The 16,032-nt window shown below is 47.6% G+C and overlaps 1 protein-coding gene across 2 annotated transcripts in view; it reads left to right on the forward strand.

Annotated features, from left to right (window-relative positions):
• The window catches only part of WNT6 (Wnt family member 6), an 87,361-nt gene that overhangs the window by 53,293 nt on the left and 18,036 nt on the right, over window positions 1-16,032 (forward strand). The window contains exon 2 of one of the 2 annotated variants that reach the window (XM_063429285.1): window positions 6,252-6,472. In XM_063429285.1, coding sequence (XP_063285355.1) covers window positions 6,252-6,472 — 221 coding nt within the window. The remainder of the gene's footprint in view (window positions 1-6,251; window positions 6,473-16,032) is intronic. The other variant, XM_063429286.1, reaches the window with a different exon arrangement.

Here is a 16,032-nt window from a genome sequence, read left to right on the forward strand (position 1 = left end):
GTTAGACACCATAACGGGTTCTCTAATATGAGTTCTTACAGGGTTTTAACTAAAGTGTGAATTCTCAGGAATTCAAAGCGAATTTCCCATTTTTGGCAAGCTGTGTCAGATATCACTCGCTTGGATACCTGAGTTGGTAATTAGGATTTGACAATATCATCCTGCCAGTAAATTGAGTGCAGCGTCACTAGGTGATAAGGCCCCTATGTCTGGTACCTGCTCCTGCCTAATATTTCGTTTTGCTCATTTTATGTTTTTCTTTTACATTCGTTTTGTAACTTCTCAGTTTGGGCCGTGACTCTTGCTGTCTTATTGTCTGTAGCTAAATTATTTAAAGATCATAATTTTTAATAACATGTAAGCATCGCTAGACTTTAAAAACAATTTAAATACAATTTACAGATTATCAAATATATGTATAAAATCTCCAACGTATTCAGCATCGTTGTATCGCTGCGGATAAACCGTACAATGTACAGGAGAATTCCTTCCAATCTGAACACTGGTTTTGTCTGTCTGCCTTTCTATTTTATAAAGTAGTAAATTATATTGTATTCTGTCTCACTTAAATAATGCTCCCGCCATATGAAAGCAGAAGCCGTGCCTTTAACACTCGAGTTGCCAGGGCTGCCTGTCTGTCAGGGGCACTCAGGATCAACAGTCGCCTGGGGGAGCAGACAATTTGTTCACATTTTTAGAAGAACAGATGACAGGAGACAAAACCAGAAAAAAACTAAAAAGTGAGGTGGTATAAGGGGGGTCCATTAGACCAATGACTATTAACCCCTTCAGGAGAAGAAATGTGACAAATATATTGACTGATGGGGTTAAATGGAGAAACAAAAGTTCCTTTTTAGTTATTCTGTGGTCAGAGATAATTCTGTGGTCAGAGATACGCATTTTAGTTGTTTTTATAGTAGAGAGCCTTGAAGGATTGCGCTTACTTTACACAAGTGAACTGCATAATGAACCAGCTTCCAAGAGTTGAGCATAGCCAAAACACCCCACAGCCTGGAAAATTAATCCATACGACTTAAATTTGGCCCCAAATCCTTCTATCCTAATGCCCCTCTTTTCTAGGAGCTCCATATTGTTGGTGTGTCTGAGTGTATAACAGAACTCCACAGCAATAATGCTCCCAGTAATGTGTCTGAGTGTATCACAGAGCTCTACAGCAATAATACTCCCAGTAATGTGTCTGAGTGTAAAACAGAGCTCCACAGCGATAATACTCCCAGTAATGGGTCTGAGTGTATAACAGAGCTCCACAGCAATAATACGCCCAGTAATGTGTCTGAGTGTATAACAGAGCCCCACAGTAATAATGCTCCCAGTAATGTGTCTGAGTGTATAACAGAGCTCCACAGCGATAATACTCCCAGTAATGTGTCTGAGTGTAAAACAGAGCTCCACAGCAATAATACTCCCAGTAATGTGTCTGAGTGTATAACAGAGCTCCACAGCGATAATACTCCCAGTAATGTGTCTGAGTGTATAACAGAGCTCCACAGTAATAATACTCCCAGTAATGTGTCTGAGTGTATAACAGAGCTCCAAAGTAATAATACTCCCAGTAATGTGTCTGAGTGTATAACAGAGCTCCACAGCGATAATACTCCCAGTAATGTGTCTGAGTGTATAACAGAGCTCCACAGCGATAATACTCCCAGTAATGTGTCTGAGTGTATAACAGAGCTCCACAGCAATAATACTCCCAGTAATGTGTCTGAGTGTATAGCAGAGCTCCATAGCAATAATACTCCCAGTAATGTGTCTGAGTGTATAACAGAGCTCCACAGCAATAATACTCCCAGCAATGTGTCTGAGCGTATAACAGAGCTCCACAGCGATAATACTCCCAGTAATGTGTCTGAGTGTATAACAGAGCTCCACAGCAATAATACTCCCAGTAATGTGTCTGAGTGTATAACAGAGCTCCACAGCAATAATACTCCCAGTAATGTGTCTGAGTGTATAGCAGAGCTCCATAGCAATAATACTCCCAGTAATGTGTCTGAGTGTATAACAGAGCTCCACAGCAATAATACTCCCAGCAATGTGTCTGAGCGTATAACAGAGCTCCACAGCGATAATACTCCCAGTAATGTGTCTGAGTGTATAACAGAGCTCCACAGCAATAATACTCCCAGTAACGTGTCTGAGTGTATAACAGAGCTTCACAGCAATAATACTCTAAGTAATGTGTCTGAGTGTATAACAGAGCTCCACAGCAATAATACTCCCAGTAATGTGTCTGAGTGTATAACAGAGCTCCACAGCAATAATACTCCCAGTAATGTGTCTGAGTGTATAACAGAGCACCACAGCAATAATACTCCCAGTAATGTGTCTGAGTGTATAATGGAGCCCCACAGCAATAATACTCCCAGTAATGTGTCTGAGTGTATAACAGAGCTCCACAGCAATAATACTCCCAGTAATGTGTCTGAGTGTATAATGGAGCCCCACAGCAATAATACTCCCAGTAATGTGTCTGAGTGTAATTCACATCCAACGTGCAGAATGTCTATAGGAAAGCATTGAGAAATGCTTTCATATGGACTGTTTGAATGCGCGTGCGGCTCTTGCCGTGCATGCGCATTCCTCTCCACTCATGAGCTGATGTAGGCAGGGGAGGAGAGGTCACCAGCGCCGAGGGAGCCCGGCACTGGATAAAGGTAAGTGGCTGAAGGGGTTTTAACCCCTTCAGCGCCAAGGAACGGGGACCCTGAGGGTGGGGGGGGGGGGGGGGCTAAGGAGTATATAGTTTCAGGAAAACGAGTTTGTTTTCCTGACACTATAGTGATCCTTTAACCCCTTAAGGACACATGACATGTGTGACACGTCATGATTCCCTTTTATTCCAGAAGTTTGGTCCTTAAGGGGTTAATAAGAGATTATTTTAGGGTATGTGACACTGATAGTATATGTTGGTGGCTCTCCGGGTAGACAGGGTAGGCAGTTGCTGATAGGGTCCTGTCTGGCACAAACCCTGACGCCAATATACATTTTGTCAAATCGCCGGGCCCTGCTTGCCAGCTTGATCAGTAGATCAGACTCTACTTGTACATTAAGCTTGACAAAGACCCAGTTTTGGGTCAAAATGTTGCCATGTTCAGCTGGTTCCAATAAATGTCTTTAAGCAATGGGGTGCCTTTAACGTATTTCTTCAGCTGGTAAATAAGGCAACAATGGCAAAACTGTATCCAAACAGCAAATGGAGGGCATCACAGAATACCCGGGGTCATAAATACGGCCCAGGGGGTGACAGAAATATCAAGCTGAATAAAGTTTGTGAACATTTACAAAGTCCTGTGAGGGCCCCAGTTTTATTGGCTGTTATTCAGGCCACCAGTCTTTAATTAAACATTCGCATGTTTCCATATTAACATGTCTGTCTGTGCGTGTGAATCGAGAACGAGAGCACGGGGATTTCCGTGAACAAAATACATGTAGTAGGGAAATGCGAACCAGCATACGATACATTTTTTTTTTACCCCCTGGGATCTTTATCAAATTTTATGGAGACCCCCGAGGGTCGAAACTCTGATTTTATGCTATGTTTTGTATTTTTCTATTACATACATTCTGTTTACGGAAATTCCCATAAGTGCTCTTGATTCTTGGTTTGTGTAATCTCAGTTTGAATGCCAGATATAACTGTTCCTGTAAGTCTAATGTGTTTTATTAGAATTAAAGGGTTACTCCAATCACCATAACTACATCAGTGATTTTAAGTGGTTATGGTGGTAGGAGTATGTATGTCTACTGTTTCTGCGTGAAACACTGCACATTGCGATATTTTTAATCGTGTACTGGCTAGTTGCACCCCCAGCACATGTGACTTAGGCAGCTCAGAGCTCTGTTCCGGTCTGCCATTGTCAATTCTGTGCATATTTTGCATTTGTCGTCAGTGTGCGCAATGCGCTGGAAACAGATGTTATTGCCGTTTCCCTAGAAGGCAAAGTGCCTGCAAGGTAAAGATGGTTCCCTTCCCCATCCCTCCCTCCCACTGTGAGTTCCCCCGCCTCCCTCCGTTTCCCTCAGTATTTTATTATTTTTTGGAATCAAATTGTTCCCCCCTCTCCAGCGCATGCGCTCTGAGCCGGTGAAACAAATCAATCACAGGCTTCTCATAGAGCCTCACCCCTAGTCTCACCCCTCATAGAGAGGCCTGTGATTGGACTGTGTGAGGTCCCCGGGATGTCGCAAGGGGTGTGGAAACCAGAGCCAGGAGCTTCCATCCGAGGAAGACTCTATATATTGTAGGTTGTATTGCAAATGGGGGAGGGGGACTTCTTAATAGTGCCCAAGAGAGCATTTTACTCAGAAAAGGGTCCCCCTCTCTCAAAAGGGTTAAGGTATTTGGTTTTCTTTCTTTTCTTGTACAGCGCTGCTGAATATGTTGGCACTCTATAGATAATTGCACTTGTATACATATAGGCTGAAGTCTGCCTGAGCATCACAATATATACAGTTTATAGGCGTCCAGAGTGCCACAATCTGTCATGGCTGTTATACTGTGAGAGGTCTGTTGCCGGGGCTATGTACAGGAGTGCAGGCTTTAGGTCATCTATATCGCTGTAGACTAAAACTCCCAGGAGGCTCAACATGGTGAGAATTGGAGTCATTTTCACATAATCTATAATAGTAGTTAATGAACAATACACAGCCCATGAAACAGTCATTCATGATAAAGATGCTGGTTTTAAAACGACTCACTTCCAAAAGAAAACAAAATGTTTGTGTCTTTTTATTAGTAGATTGACCCACCAGGGCACACAGATTCCCGAAATTCATATAAACAGCATAAAAAGTATTTCAATAAAATCTCGCCCTTTGATCGGTTGAGCAGAAACCTCTGAAAGGTGGAATCGGTCAACATGTGTTTTTTTTTCAACCAGGAAAACAATGAGTCAGGGTCTGCGGCCCAGTAATGATCCCCCGGAGACCCCTTATAGTAGTCCTCAGTCTTATTATGTTAAATGTATAACAGAGAGATTATCTGACACTGAGAAAACACGATGACATTTTCAAAATACCAGATTAGAGCAGGCTTTCTAAAAAGGGTAAGAAATGCATCGGGTTATAGGGTGGGGAGGTAGCTTGAGTGTGTGACTTATAGGAGGTGCAGTGAGCGTGTTACACAGGTAGTGTGGGTTATAGGAGGTGTGGGGAGCTGCAGTGTGCGTGCTGCTCAGATAGTGTGTGTTATAGGAGGTGTGGGGAGCTGCAGTGAGCGTGCTGCTCAGGTAGTATGTGTTATAGGAGGTGTGGGGAGCTGCAGTGTGCGTGCTGCTCAGATAGTGTGGGTTATAGGAGGTGTGGGGAGCTGCAGTGTGCGTGCTGCTCAGGTAGTGTGGGTTATAGGAGGTGTGGGGAGCTGCAGTGAGTGTGTTTCTCAGGTAGTGTGTGTTATAGGAGGTGTGGGGAGCTGCAGTGAGTGTGTTTCTCAGGTAGTGTGTGTTATAGGAGGTGTGGGGAGCTGCAGTGAGCGTGCTGCTCAGGTAGTGTGGGTTACAGGAGGTGTGGGGAACTGCAGTGAGTGTGCTGCTCAGGTAGTGTGTGTTATAGGAGGTGTGGGGAGCGGCATTGAGCGTGCTGTTCAGGTAGTGTGGGTTAAAGGAGGTGTGGGGAGCTGCAGTGAGCGTGCTGCTCAGGTAGTGTGTGTTATAGGTTGTGTGGGCAGCTGTAGTTAGCGTGCTGCTCAGGTAGTGTGGGTTAAAGGAGGTGTGGGCAGCTGTAGTTAGCGTGCTGCTCAGGTAGTGTGGGTTAAAGGAGGTGTGGGCAGCTGTAGTTAGCGTGCTGCTCAGGTAGTGTGTGTTATAGGTGGTGTGGGCAGCTGTAGTTAGCGTGCTGCTCAGGTAGTGTGGGTTAAAGGAGGTGTGGGCAGCTGTAGTTAGCATGCTGCTCAGGTAGTGTGGGTTATAGAAGGTGTGGGAGCTGGAGTGATTTAAGTGGTGTTTGTGGAGAGCAATAGATGTTTTGTTTTAGATTATTTATTGCAGGTTGGTTGATGGACAATTAGTCTGATTATCAAACGCTGGGCAGTTGATGGACATACATTTATAAAGAGGGCTGCAGTCATAAAAATGTAGCAATCAGCATTTTATCGTTTCCACGGTTATTGCTCGACATTTAGCACTTTTCCCCCAGACTTCCCCTAAAACACACAGCTTTGTAGCTGGAATATCATCTCTACCTTCAAACACTGCATTTTCTTTCTCTCTCTTTGTTTACAAATCTGGCAGGGCAGTTGGAAGCCCCTTGGTGATGGACCCTAATAGCATCTGCAGAAAAACCAAGCGTTTAGCTGGTAAGCAGGCGGAGCTGTGTCAGACCGAGCCGGAGATCATTAGCGAAGTTGCCAAGGGCGCCAAACTCGGGGTACGAGAATGTCAGCACCAGTTCAGATCCAGGCGTTGGAACTGTACCAGTCACAACAAGTACTTCGGAAAAATCCTGCAGCAAGGTAACCTCGTGCAGGGGATTGTGGGTGGTGTGCCAGGCTATGATAGAGTGTGCCAACGGCAAAGAATATATTATCATTTATTAAAGGAGTTAATCACTCAACAGGGAGCTGCGGTGAGTTCATCACAGACTTGCAAAAATTAGACTAAATGAGATTCCATTCTTGTCCCCAACGTAACCTAACCAGGTGAGATATTTCTCCAAATTCTGCTATTTTTGTTGTCAGCTCAGCATGAATCTCTGTTTAGTAATTAAATCCTAAAAAAAAAAATAGTAAGTCCTTTAGGGTGAATAATATAATGAGCTGTGTCATCTAATTTGTAGAAATAAATGTTCTTTATTGGAAAGTCAAGTTTGAGCTGTCATTGCATTCATTAGAATTATTTAGCATCCTGCTCTCTAAGTGCCACAAAGTGCAACTCCTATCTTTCACATACATTCTATAACAGGGGTAGGCAACCTTTGGCACTCCAGATGTTGCAGACTACGTATCCCATGATGCTCTGCGGGAAACACAGTCCACTACATTCGTTTTGCCAAAGTTGGGACTCCACTCTAACCCGCGCTGTAACAATCTATGGTTTATTGAATATTGCCCACTTTTTTTCACATAAATATATGTCCATTTAGTTCCTGTAAAATTTGCATGGAATCACTAAATAGGAACTAATTGTATATTGAATTGGAATCTTCAGACCAAAATCGCCAATACTGAAAACGTTTCCATTTCAGCTATAGTTTGGCTATTTGAGTCTAAATGTTAGAATTCCTTTTTAAATTCTCTGCAATGTAATGTTGGCTGAAGACGGCTGTGTGTTACACACACTGCACACCCATGTGGTGCCTGGAGGGTTAAGCTGGGAGTTTGTTGTTGAACTGTTAGAAGTTAGATATTTTTTTCTTGTCAGTAGCCAGGCAAAGCGTATTCTCTCTCTCTCTCTGAGCCCCGCAGGCACGAATAAGATTATTGCTATATTTTACATAAGTCCTCTGCTTTACTGCTTAAACATGTTCCCCCAGTGTTGTAATGAAGTAATTAGGAATGCTTCGAGACAATGTGTGGGTTTAATAAAGAATAAAAATCCTCTTGTCTGCACTTTGATTTATTGTGCCCCTAAGGATCGGCTGCAAGTCTCCAGGGGCCTTATTCACTAAACTGGGAACTGAGTGGGAATTCAAATGTTAGGCCAACATTTCTGAGCTGGAAACATTGTCGAACTCTGATAATTCCGCAGAGAATTTAATATTCTCTTGTCAGAACTCCTGTTTAGATAAATGAACCTCTTACATTCTGCAGGTTTGCTGATTGTATTGCTGTGGTTATGGTGCAAAACAGCCTATAAGAGCAGGGCCCTCTGGTTTTTAAACTAGGGTGGATTACACTGCACCCTAAAGCCGTGTGCTCTGCCTCTGATGTCATTAAGCACTTTTTCCATTACCTGTATAACTATTTGGACTGTATGTGTAATAATAGACTGTCAGAGCTGGTCTGAGGCAGAATTGGCCAGTGCTGCACATGATGTCAGAGGCAGATAAATGGGCGTAGGGTGCTGGGGGATCCTCTGTTTTTTGTCAAACTGCTTAAAAATGTTTTTTGCCGAAAACGGGAATAATGTCGCCACCCACATCTTGCATACACCATAATCACTACAATAAGCTGTAGTTTGGCTTAGCATGTCCCTTTGAAGAGGTACTCTATGCACGATAACAACTGTAGTTCAGTGTATTATTAAGGTGCAAATAGGGTGCTTGACAATAAAAAAAGAGCTCTTCTGAAACCCAGGGACTGACGGTCTTTGACTACAGTACTAAGAAGAAAATGTATTGTTCTGCATTCCGATCCAACCAGGACAGCAGTGATAGGCTGAGACTGCTTGGGTCGGGTTAGTGGTAAACTAGTATTACCTGTAGGGTGCTTGGGTCGGGTTAGTGGTAAACTAGTATCACCTGTAGGGTGCTTGTGTCGGGTTAGTGGTAAGCTAGTATCACCTGTAGGGTGCTTGGGGCGGGTTAGTGGTAAGCTAGTATCACCTGTAGGGTGCTTGGGGCGGGTTAGTGGTAAGCTAGTATGACCTGTAGGGTGCTTGGGTCGGGTTAGTGGCAAACTAGTATCACCTGCAGGGTGCTTGGGGTGGGTTAGTGGTAAGCTAGTATCCAGGCATTGGAACTGTACCTGCAGGGTGCTTGGGGCAGTTAGTGGTAAACTAGTATCACCTGCAGGGTGCTTGGGGTGGGTTAGTGGTAAGCTAGTATTACCTGTAGGGTGCTTGGGGCGGGTTAGTGGTAAGCTAGTATTACCTGCAGGGTGCTTGGGGTGGGTTAGTGGTAAGCTAGTATCCCCTGTAGGGTGCTTGGGGTGGGTTAGTGGTAAGCTAGTATCCCCTGTAGGGTGCTTGGGGTGGGTTAGTGGTAAGCTAGTATTACCTGTAGGGTGCTTGGGGTGGGTTAGTGGTAAGCTAGTATTACCTGTAGGGTGCTTGGGGTGGGTTAGTGGTAAACTAGTATCACCTGTAGGGTGCTTGGGGTGGGTTAGTGGTAAGCTAGTATTACCTGTAGGGTGCTTGGGGTGGGTTAGTGGTAAGCTAGTATTACCTGTAGGGTGCTTGGGGTGGGTTAGTGGTAAGCTAGTATTACCTGTAGGGTGCTTGGGGTGGGTTAGTGGAAAACTAGTATCACCTGTAGGGTGCTTGGGGTGGGTTAGTGGTAAGCTAGTATTACCTGTAGGGTGCTTGGGGTGGGTTAGTGGTAAGCTAGTATTACCTGTAGGGTGCTTGGGGCGGGTTAGTGGTAAGCTAGTATTACCTGCAGGGTGCTTGGGGTGGGTTAGTGGTAAGCTAGTATCCCCTGTAGGGTGCTTGGGGTGGGTTAGTGGTAAGCTAGTATTACCTGTAGGGTGCTTGGGGCGGGTTAGTGGTAAGCTAGTATTACCTGTAGGGTGCTTGGGGTGGGTTAGTGGTAAGCTAGTATTACCTGTAGGGTGCATGGGGCGGGTTAGTGGTAAGCTAGTATTACCTGCAGGGTGCTTGGGGCGGGTTAGTGGTAAGCTAGTATTACCTGTAGGGTGCTTGGGGCGGGTTAGTGGTAAGCTAGTATTACCTGCAGGGTGCTTGGGGTGGGTTAGTGGTAAGCTAGTATCCCCTGTAGGGTGCTTGGGGTGGGTTAGTGGTAAGCTAGTATCCCCTGTAGGGTGCTTGGGGTGGGTTAGTGGTAAGCTAGTATTACCTGTAGGGTGCTTGGGGTGGGTTAGTTTTAAGCTAGTATTACCTGTAGGGTGCTTGGGGTGGCTTAGTGGTAAACTAGTATCACCTGCAGGGTGCTTGGGGTGGCTTAGTGGTAAGCTAGTATTACCTGTAGGGTGCTTGGGGCGGGTTAGTGGTAAGCTAGTATTACCTGTAGGGTGCTTGGGGTGGGTTAGTGGTAAGCTAGTATTACCTGTAGGGTGCTTGGGGCGGGTTAGTGGTAAGCTAGTATTACCTGCAGGGTGCTTGGGGTGGGTTAGTGGTAAGCTAGTATCCCCTGTAGGGTGCTTGGGGTGGGTTAGTGGTAAGCTAGTATCCCCTGTAGGGTGCTTGGTGTGGGTTAGTGGTAAGCTAGTATTACCTGTAGGGTGCTTGGGGTGGGTTAGTGGTAAGCTAGTATTACCTGTAGGGTGCTTGGGGTGGGTTAGTGGTAAGCTAGTATCCCCTGTAGGGTGCTTGGGGTGGGTTAGTGGTAAGCTAGTATTACCTGTAGGGTGCTTGGGGCGGGTTAGTGGTAAGCTAGTATTACCTGTAGGGTGCTTGGGGTGGGTTAGTGGTAAGCTAGTATTACCTGTAGGGTGCATGGGGCGGGTTAGTGGTAAGCTAGTATTACCTGCAGGGTGCTTGGGGCGGGTTAGTGGTAAGCTAGTATTACCTGTAGGGTGCTTGGGGCGGGTTAGTGGTAAGCTAGTATTACCTGCAGGGTGCTTGGGGTGGGTTAGTGGTAAGCTAGTATCCCCTGTAGGGTGCTTGGGGTGGGTTAGTGGTAAGCTAGTATCCCCTGTAGGGTGCTTGGGGTGGGTTAGTGGTAAGCTAGTATTACCTGTAGGGTGCTTGGGGTGGGTTAGTTTTAAGCTAGTATTACCTGTAGGGTGCTTGGGGTGGCTTAGTGGTAAACTAGTATCACCTGCAGGGTGCTTGGGGTGGCTTAGTGGTAAGCTAGTATTACCTGTAGGGTGCTTGGGGCGGGTTAGTGGTAAGCTAGTATTACCTGTAGGGTGCTTGGGGTGGGTTAGTGGTAAGCTAGTATTACCTGTAGGGTGCTTGGGGCGGGTTAGTGGTAAGCTAGTATTACCTGCAGGGTGCTTGGGGTGGGTTAGTGGTAAGCTAGTATCCCCTGTAGGGTGCTTGGGGTGGGTTAGTGGTAAGCTAGTATCCCCTGTAGGGTGCTTGGTGTGGGTTAGTGGTAAGCTAGTATTACCTGTAGGGTGCTTGGGGTGGGTTAGTGGTAAGCTAGTATTACCTGTAGGGTGCTTGGGGTGGGTTAGTGGTAAACTAGTATCACCTGCAGGGTGCTTGGGGTGGGTTAGTGGTAAGCTAGTATTACCTGTAGGGTGCTTGGGGTGGGTTAGTGGTAAGCTAGTATCCCCTGTAGGGTGCTTGGGGCCGGTTAGTGGTAAGCTAGTATCACCTGTAGGGTGCTTGGGGTGGGTTAGTGGTAAGCTAGTATCACCTGTAAGATGCTTGGGGCGGGTTAGTGGTAAGCTAGTATTACCTGTAGGGTGCTTGGGGCGGGTTAGTGGTAAGCTAGTATCCCCTGTAGGGTGCTTGGGGCGGGTTAGTGGTAAGCTAGTATCCCCTGTAGGGTGCTTGGGGTGTGTTAGTGGTAAGCTAGTATCCCCTGTAGGGTGCTTGGGGCGGGTTAGTGGAAAGCTAGTATCCCTGTAGGGTGCTTGGGGCGGGTTAGTGGTAAGCTAGTATCACCTGTAGGGTGCTTGGGGCGGGTTAGTGGTAAGCTAGTATCCCCTGTAGGGTGCTTGGGGCGGGTTAGTGGTAAGCTAGTATCACCTGTAGGGTGCTTGGGGTGGGTTAGTGGTAAGCTAGTATCCCCTGTAGGGTGCTTGGGACGGGTTAGTGGTAAGCTAGTATCCCCTGTAGGGTGCTTGGGGCGGGTTAGTGGTAAGCTAGTATCCCCTGTAGGGTGCTTGGGGCGGGTTAGTGGTAAGCTAGTATCACCTGTAAGATGCTTGGGGCGGGTTAGTGGTAAGCTAGTATCACCTGCAGGGTGCTTGGGGCGGGTTAGTGGTAAGCTAGTATCACCTGCAGGGTGCTTGGGGTGGGTTAGTGGTAAGCTAGTATCCCCTGTAGGGTGCTTGGGGTGGGTTAGTGGTAAGCTAGTATCCCCTGTAGGGTGCTTGGGGTGGGTTAGTGGTAAGCTAGTATTACCTGTAGGGTGCTTGGGGTGGGTTAGTGGTAAGCTAGTATTACCTGTAGGGTGCTTGGGGTGGGTTAGTGGTAAACTAGTATCACCTGTAGGGTGCTTGGGGTGGGTTAGTGGTAAGCTAGTATTACCTGTAGGGTGCTTGGGGTGGGTTAGTGGTAAGCTAGTATTACCTGTAGGGTGCTTGGGGTGGGTTAGTGGTAAGCTAGTATTACCTGTAGGGTGCTTGGGGTGGGTTAGTGGAAAACTAGTATCACCTGTAGGGTGCTTGGGGTGGGTTAGTGGTAAGCTAGTATTACCTGCAGGGTGCTTGGGGTGGGTTAGTGGTAAGCTAGTATCCAGGCATTGGAACTGTACCTGCAGGGTGCTTGGGGCAGTTAGTGGTAAACTAGTATCACCTGCAGGGTGCTTGGGGTGGGTTAGTGGTAAGCTAGTATTACCTGTAGGGTGCTTGAGGCGGGTTAGTGGTAAGCTAGTATTACCTGCAGGGTGCTTGGGGTGGGTTAGTGGTAAGCTAGTATCCCCTGTAGGGTGCTTGGGGTGGGTTAGTGGTAAGCTAGTATTACCTGTAGGGTGCTTGGGGTGGGTTAGTGGTAAGCTAGTATTACCTGTAGGGTGCTTGGGGTGGGTTAGTGGTAAACTAGTATCACCTGTAGGGTGCTTGGGGTGGGTTAGTGGTAAGCTAGTATTACCTGTAGGGTGCTTGGGGTGGGTTAGTGGTAAGCTAGTATTACCTGTAGGGTGCTTGGGGTGGGTTAGTGGTAAGCTAGTATTACCTGTAGGGTGCTTGGGGTGGGTTAGTGGAAAACTAGTATCACCTGTAGGGTGCTTGGGGTGGGTTAGTGGTAAGCTAGTATTACCTGTAGGGTGCTTGGGGTGGGTTAGTGGTAAGCTAGTATTACCTGTAGGGTGCTTGGGGTGGGTTAGTGGTAAGCTAGTATTACCTGCAGGGTGCTTGGGGTGGGTTAGTGGTAAGCTAGTATCCCCTGTAGGGTGCTTGGGGTGGGTTAGTGGTAAGCTAGTATTACCTGTAGGGTGCTTGGGGCGGGTTAGTGGTAAGCTAGTATTACCTGTAGGGTGCTTGGGGTGGGTTAGTGGTAAGCTAGTATTACCTGTAGGGTGCATGGGGCGGGTTAGTGGTAAGCTAGTATTACCTGCAGGGTGCTTGGGGCGGGTTAGTGGTAAGCTAGTATTACCTGTAGGGTGCTTGGGGCGGGTTAGTGGTAAGCTAGTATTACCTGTAGGGTGCTTGGGGTGGGTTAGTGGTAAGCTAGTATCCCCTGTAGGGTGCTTGGGGTGGGTTAGTGGTAAGCTAGTATCCCCTGTAGGGTGCTTGGGGTGGGTTAGTGGTAAGCTAGTATTACCTGTAGGGTGCTTGGGGTGGGTTAGTTTTAAGCTAGTATTACCTGTAGGGTGCTTGGGGTGGCTTAGTGGTAAACTAGTATCACCTGCAGGGTGCTTGGGGTGGGTTAGTGGTAAGCTAGTATTACCTGTAGGGTGCTTGGGGCGGGTTAGTGGTAAGCTAGTATTACCTGTAGGGTGCTTGGGGTGGGTTAGTGGTAAGCTAGTATTACCTGTAGGGTGCTTGGGGCGGGTTAGTGGTAAGCTAGTATCCCCTGTAGGGTGCTTGGGGTGGGTTAGTGGTAAGCTAGTATCCCCTGTAGGGTGCTTGGTGTGGGTTAGTGGTAAGCTAGTATTACCTGTAGGGTGCTTGGGGTGGGTTAGTGGTAAGCTAGTATTACCTGTAGGGTGCTTGGGGTGGGTTAGTGGTAAACTAGTATCACCTGCAGGGTGCTTGGGGTGGGTTAGTGGTAAGCTAGTATTACCTGTAGGGTGCTTGGGGCGGATTAGTGGTAAGCTAGTATTACCTGTAGGGTGCTTGGGGTGGGTTAGTGGTAAGCTAGTATTACCTGTAGGGTGCTTGGGGTGGGTTAGTGGTAAGCTAGTATCCCCTGTAGGGTGCTTGGGGCCGGTTAGTGGTAAGCTAGTATTACCTGTAGGGTGCTTGGGGTGGGTTAGTGGTAAGCTAGTATCACCTGTAGGGTGCTTGGGGTGGGTTAGTGGTAAGCTAGTATCACCTGTAAGATGCTTGGGGCGGGTTAGTGGTAAGCTAGTATTACCTGTAGGGTGCTTGGGGTGTGTTAGTGGAAAGCTAGTATCCCCTGTAGGGTGCTTGGGGCGGGTTAGTGGAAAGCTAGTATCCCTGTAGGGTGCTTGGGGCGGGTTAGTGGTAAGCTAGTATCACCTGTAGGGTGCTTGGGGCGGGTTAGTGGTAAGCTAGTATCCCCTGTAGGGTGCTTGGGGCGGGTTAGTGGTAAGCTAGTATCACCTGTAGGGTGCTTGGGGTGGGTTAGTGGTAAGCTAGTATCCCCTGTAGGGTGCTTGGGACGGGTTAGTGGTAAGCTAGTATCCCCTGTAGGGTGCTTGGGGCGGGTTAGTGGTAAGCTAGTATCCCCTGTAGGGTGCTTGGGGCGGGTTAGTGGTAAGCTAGTATCACCTGTAAGATGCTTGGGGCGGGTTAGTGGTAAGCTAGTATCACCTGCAGGGTGCTTGGGGCGGGTTAGTGGTAAGCTAGTATCACCTGCAGGGTGCTTGGGGTGGGTTAGTGGTAAGCTAGTATCCCCTGTAGGGTGCTTGGGGTGGGTTAGTGGTAAGCTAGTATCCCCTGTAGGGTGCTTGGGGTGGGTTAGTGGTAAGCTAGTATCCCCTGTAGGGTGCTTGGGGCGGGTTAGTGGTAAGCTAGTATCACCTGTAAGATGCTTGGGGCGGGTTAGTGGTAAGCTAGTATCACCTGCAGGGTGCTTGGGGCGGGTTAGTGGTAAGCTAGTATCACCTGCAGGGTGCTTGGGGTGGGTTAGTGGTAAGCTAGTATTACCTGCAGGGTGCTTGGGGCCGGTTAGTGGTAAGCTAGTATTACCTGTAGGGTGCTTGGGGTGGGTTAGTGGTAAGCTAGTATCCCCTGTAGGGTGCTTGGGGCGGGTTAGTGGTAAGCTAGTATCACCTGTAAGATGCTTGGGGCTGGTTAGTGGTAAGCTAGTATCCCCTGTAGGGTGCTTGGGGTGGGTTAGTGGTAAGCTAGTATCCCCTGTAGGGTGCTTGGGGTGGGTTAGTGGTAAGCTAGTATTACCTGTAGGGTGCTTGGGGTGGGTTAGTTTTAAGCTAGTATTACCTGTAGGGTGCTTGGGGTGGCTTAGTGGTAAACTAGTATCACCTGCAGGGTGCTTGGGGTGGCTTAGTGGTAAGCTAGTATTACCTGTAGGGTGCTTGGGGCGGGTTAGTGGTAAGCTAGTATTACCTGTAGGGTGCTTGGGGTGGGTTAGTGGTAAGCTAGTATTACCTGTAGGGTGCTTGGGGCGGGTTAGTGGTAAGCTAGTATTACCTGCAGGGTGCTTGGGGTGGGTTAGTGGTAAGCTAGTATCCCCTGTAGGGTGCTTGGGGTGGGTTAGTGGTAAGCTAGTATCCCCTGTAGGGTGCTTGGTGTGGGTTAGTGGTAAGCTAGTATTACCTGTAGGGTGCTTGGGGTGGGTTAGTGGTAAGCTAGTATTACCTGTAGGGTGCTTGGGGTGGGTTAGTGGTAAGCTAGTATCCCCTGTAGGGTGCTTGGGGTGGGTTAGTGGTAAGCTAGTATTACCTGTAGGGTGCTTGGGGCGGGTTAGTGGTAAGCTAGTATTACCTGTAGGGTGCTTGGGGTGGGTTAGTGGTAAGCTAGTATTACCTGTAGGGTGCATGGGGCGGGTTAGTGGTAAGCTAGTATTACCTGCAGGGTGCTTGGGGCGGGTTAGTGGTAAGCTAGTATTACCTGTAGGGTGCTTGGGGCGGGTTAGTGGTAAGCTAGTATTACCTGCAGGGTGCTTGGGGTGGGTTAGTGGTAAGCTAGTATCCCCTGTAGGGTGCTTGGGGTGGGTTAGTGGTAAGCTAGTATCCCCTGTAGGGTGCTTGGGGTGGGTTAGTGGTAAGCTAGTATTACCTGTAGGGTGCTTGGGGTGGGTTAGTTTTAAGCTAGTATTACCTGTAGGGTGCTTGGGGTGGCTTAGTGGTAAACTAGTATCACCTGCAGGGTGCTTGGGGTGGCTTAGTGGTAAGCTAGTATTACCTGTAGGGTGCTTGGGGCGGGTTAGTGGTAAGCTAGTATTACCTGTAGGGTGCTTGGGGTGGGTTAGT

Source organism: Pelobates fuscus, chromosome 8 (genome assembly GCF_036172605.1).
Source record: "Pelobates fuscus isolate aPelFus1 chromosome 8, aPelFus1.pri, whole genome shotgun sequence".
NCBI lineage: Eukaryota > Metazoa > Chordata > Amphibia > Anura > Pelobatidae > Pelobates > Pelobates fuscus.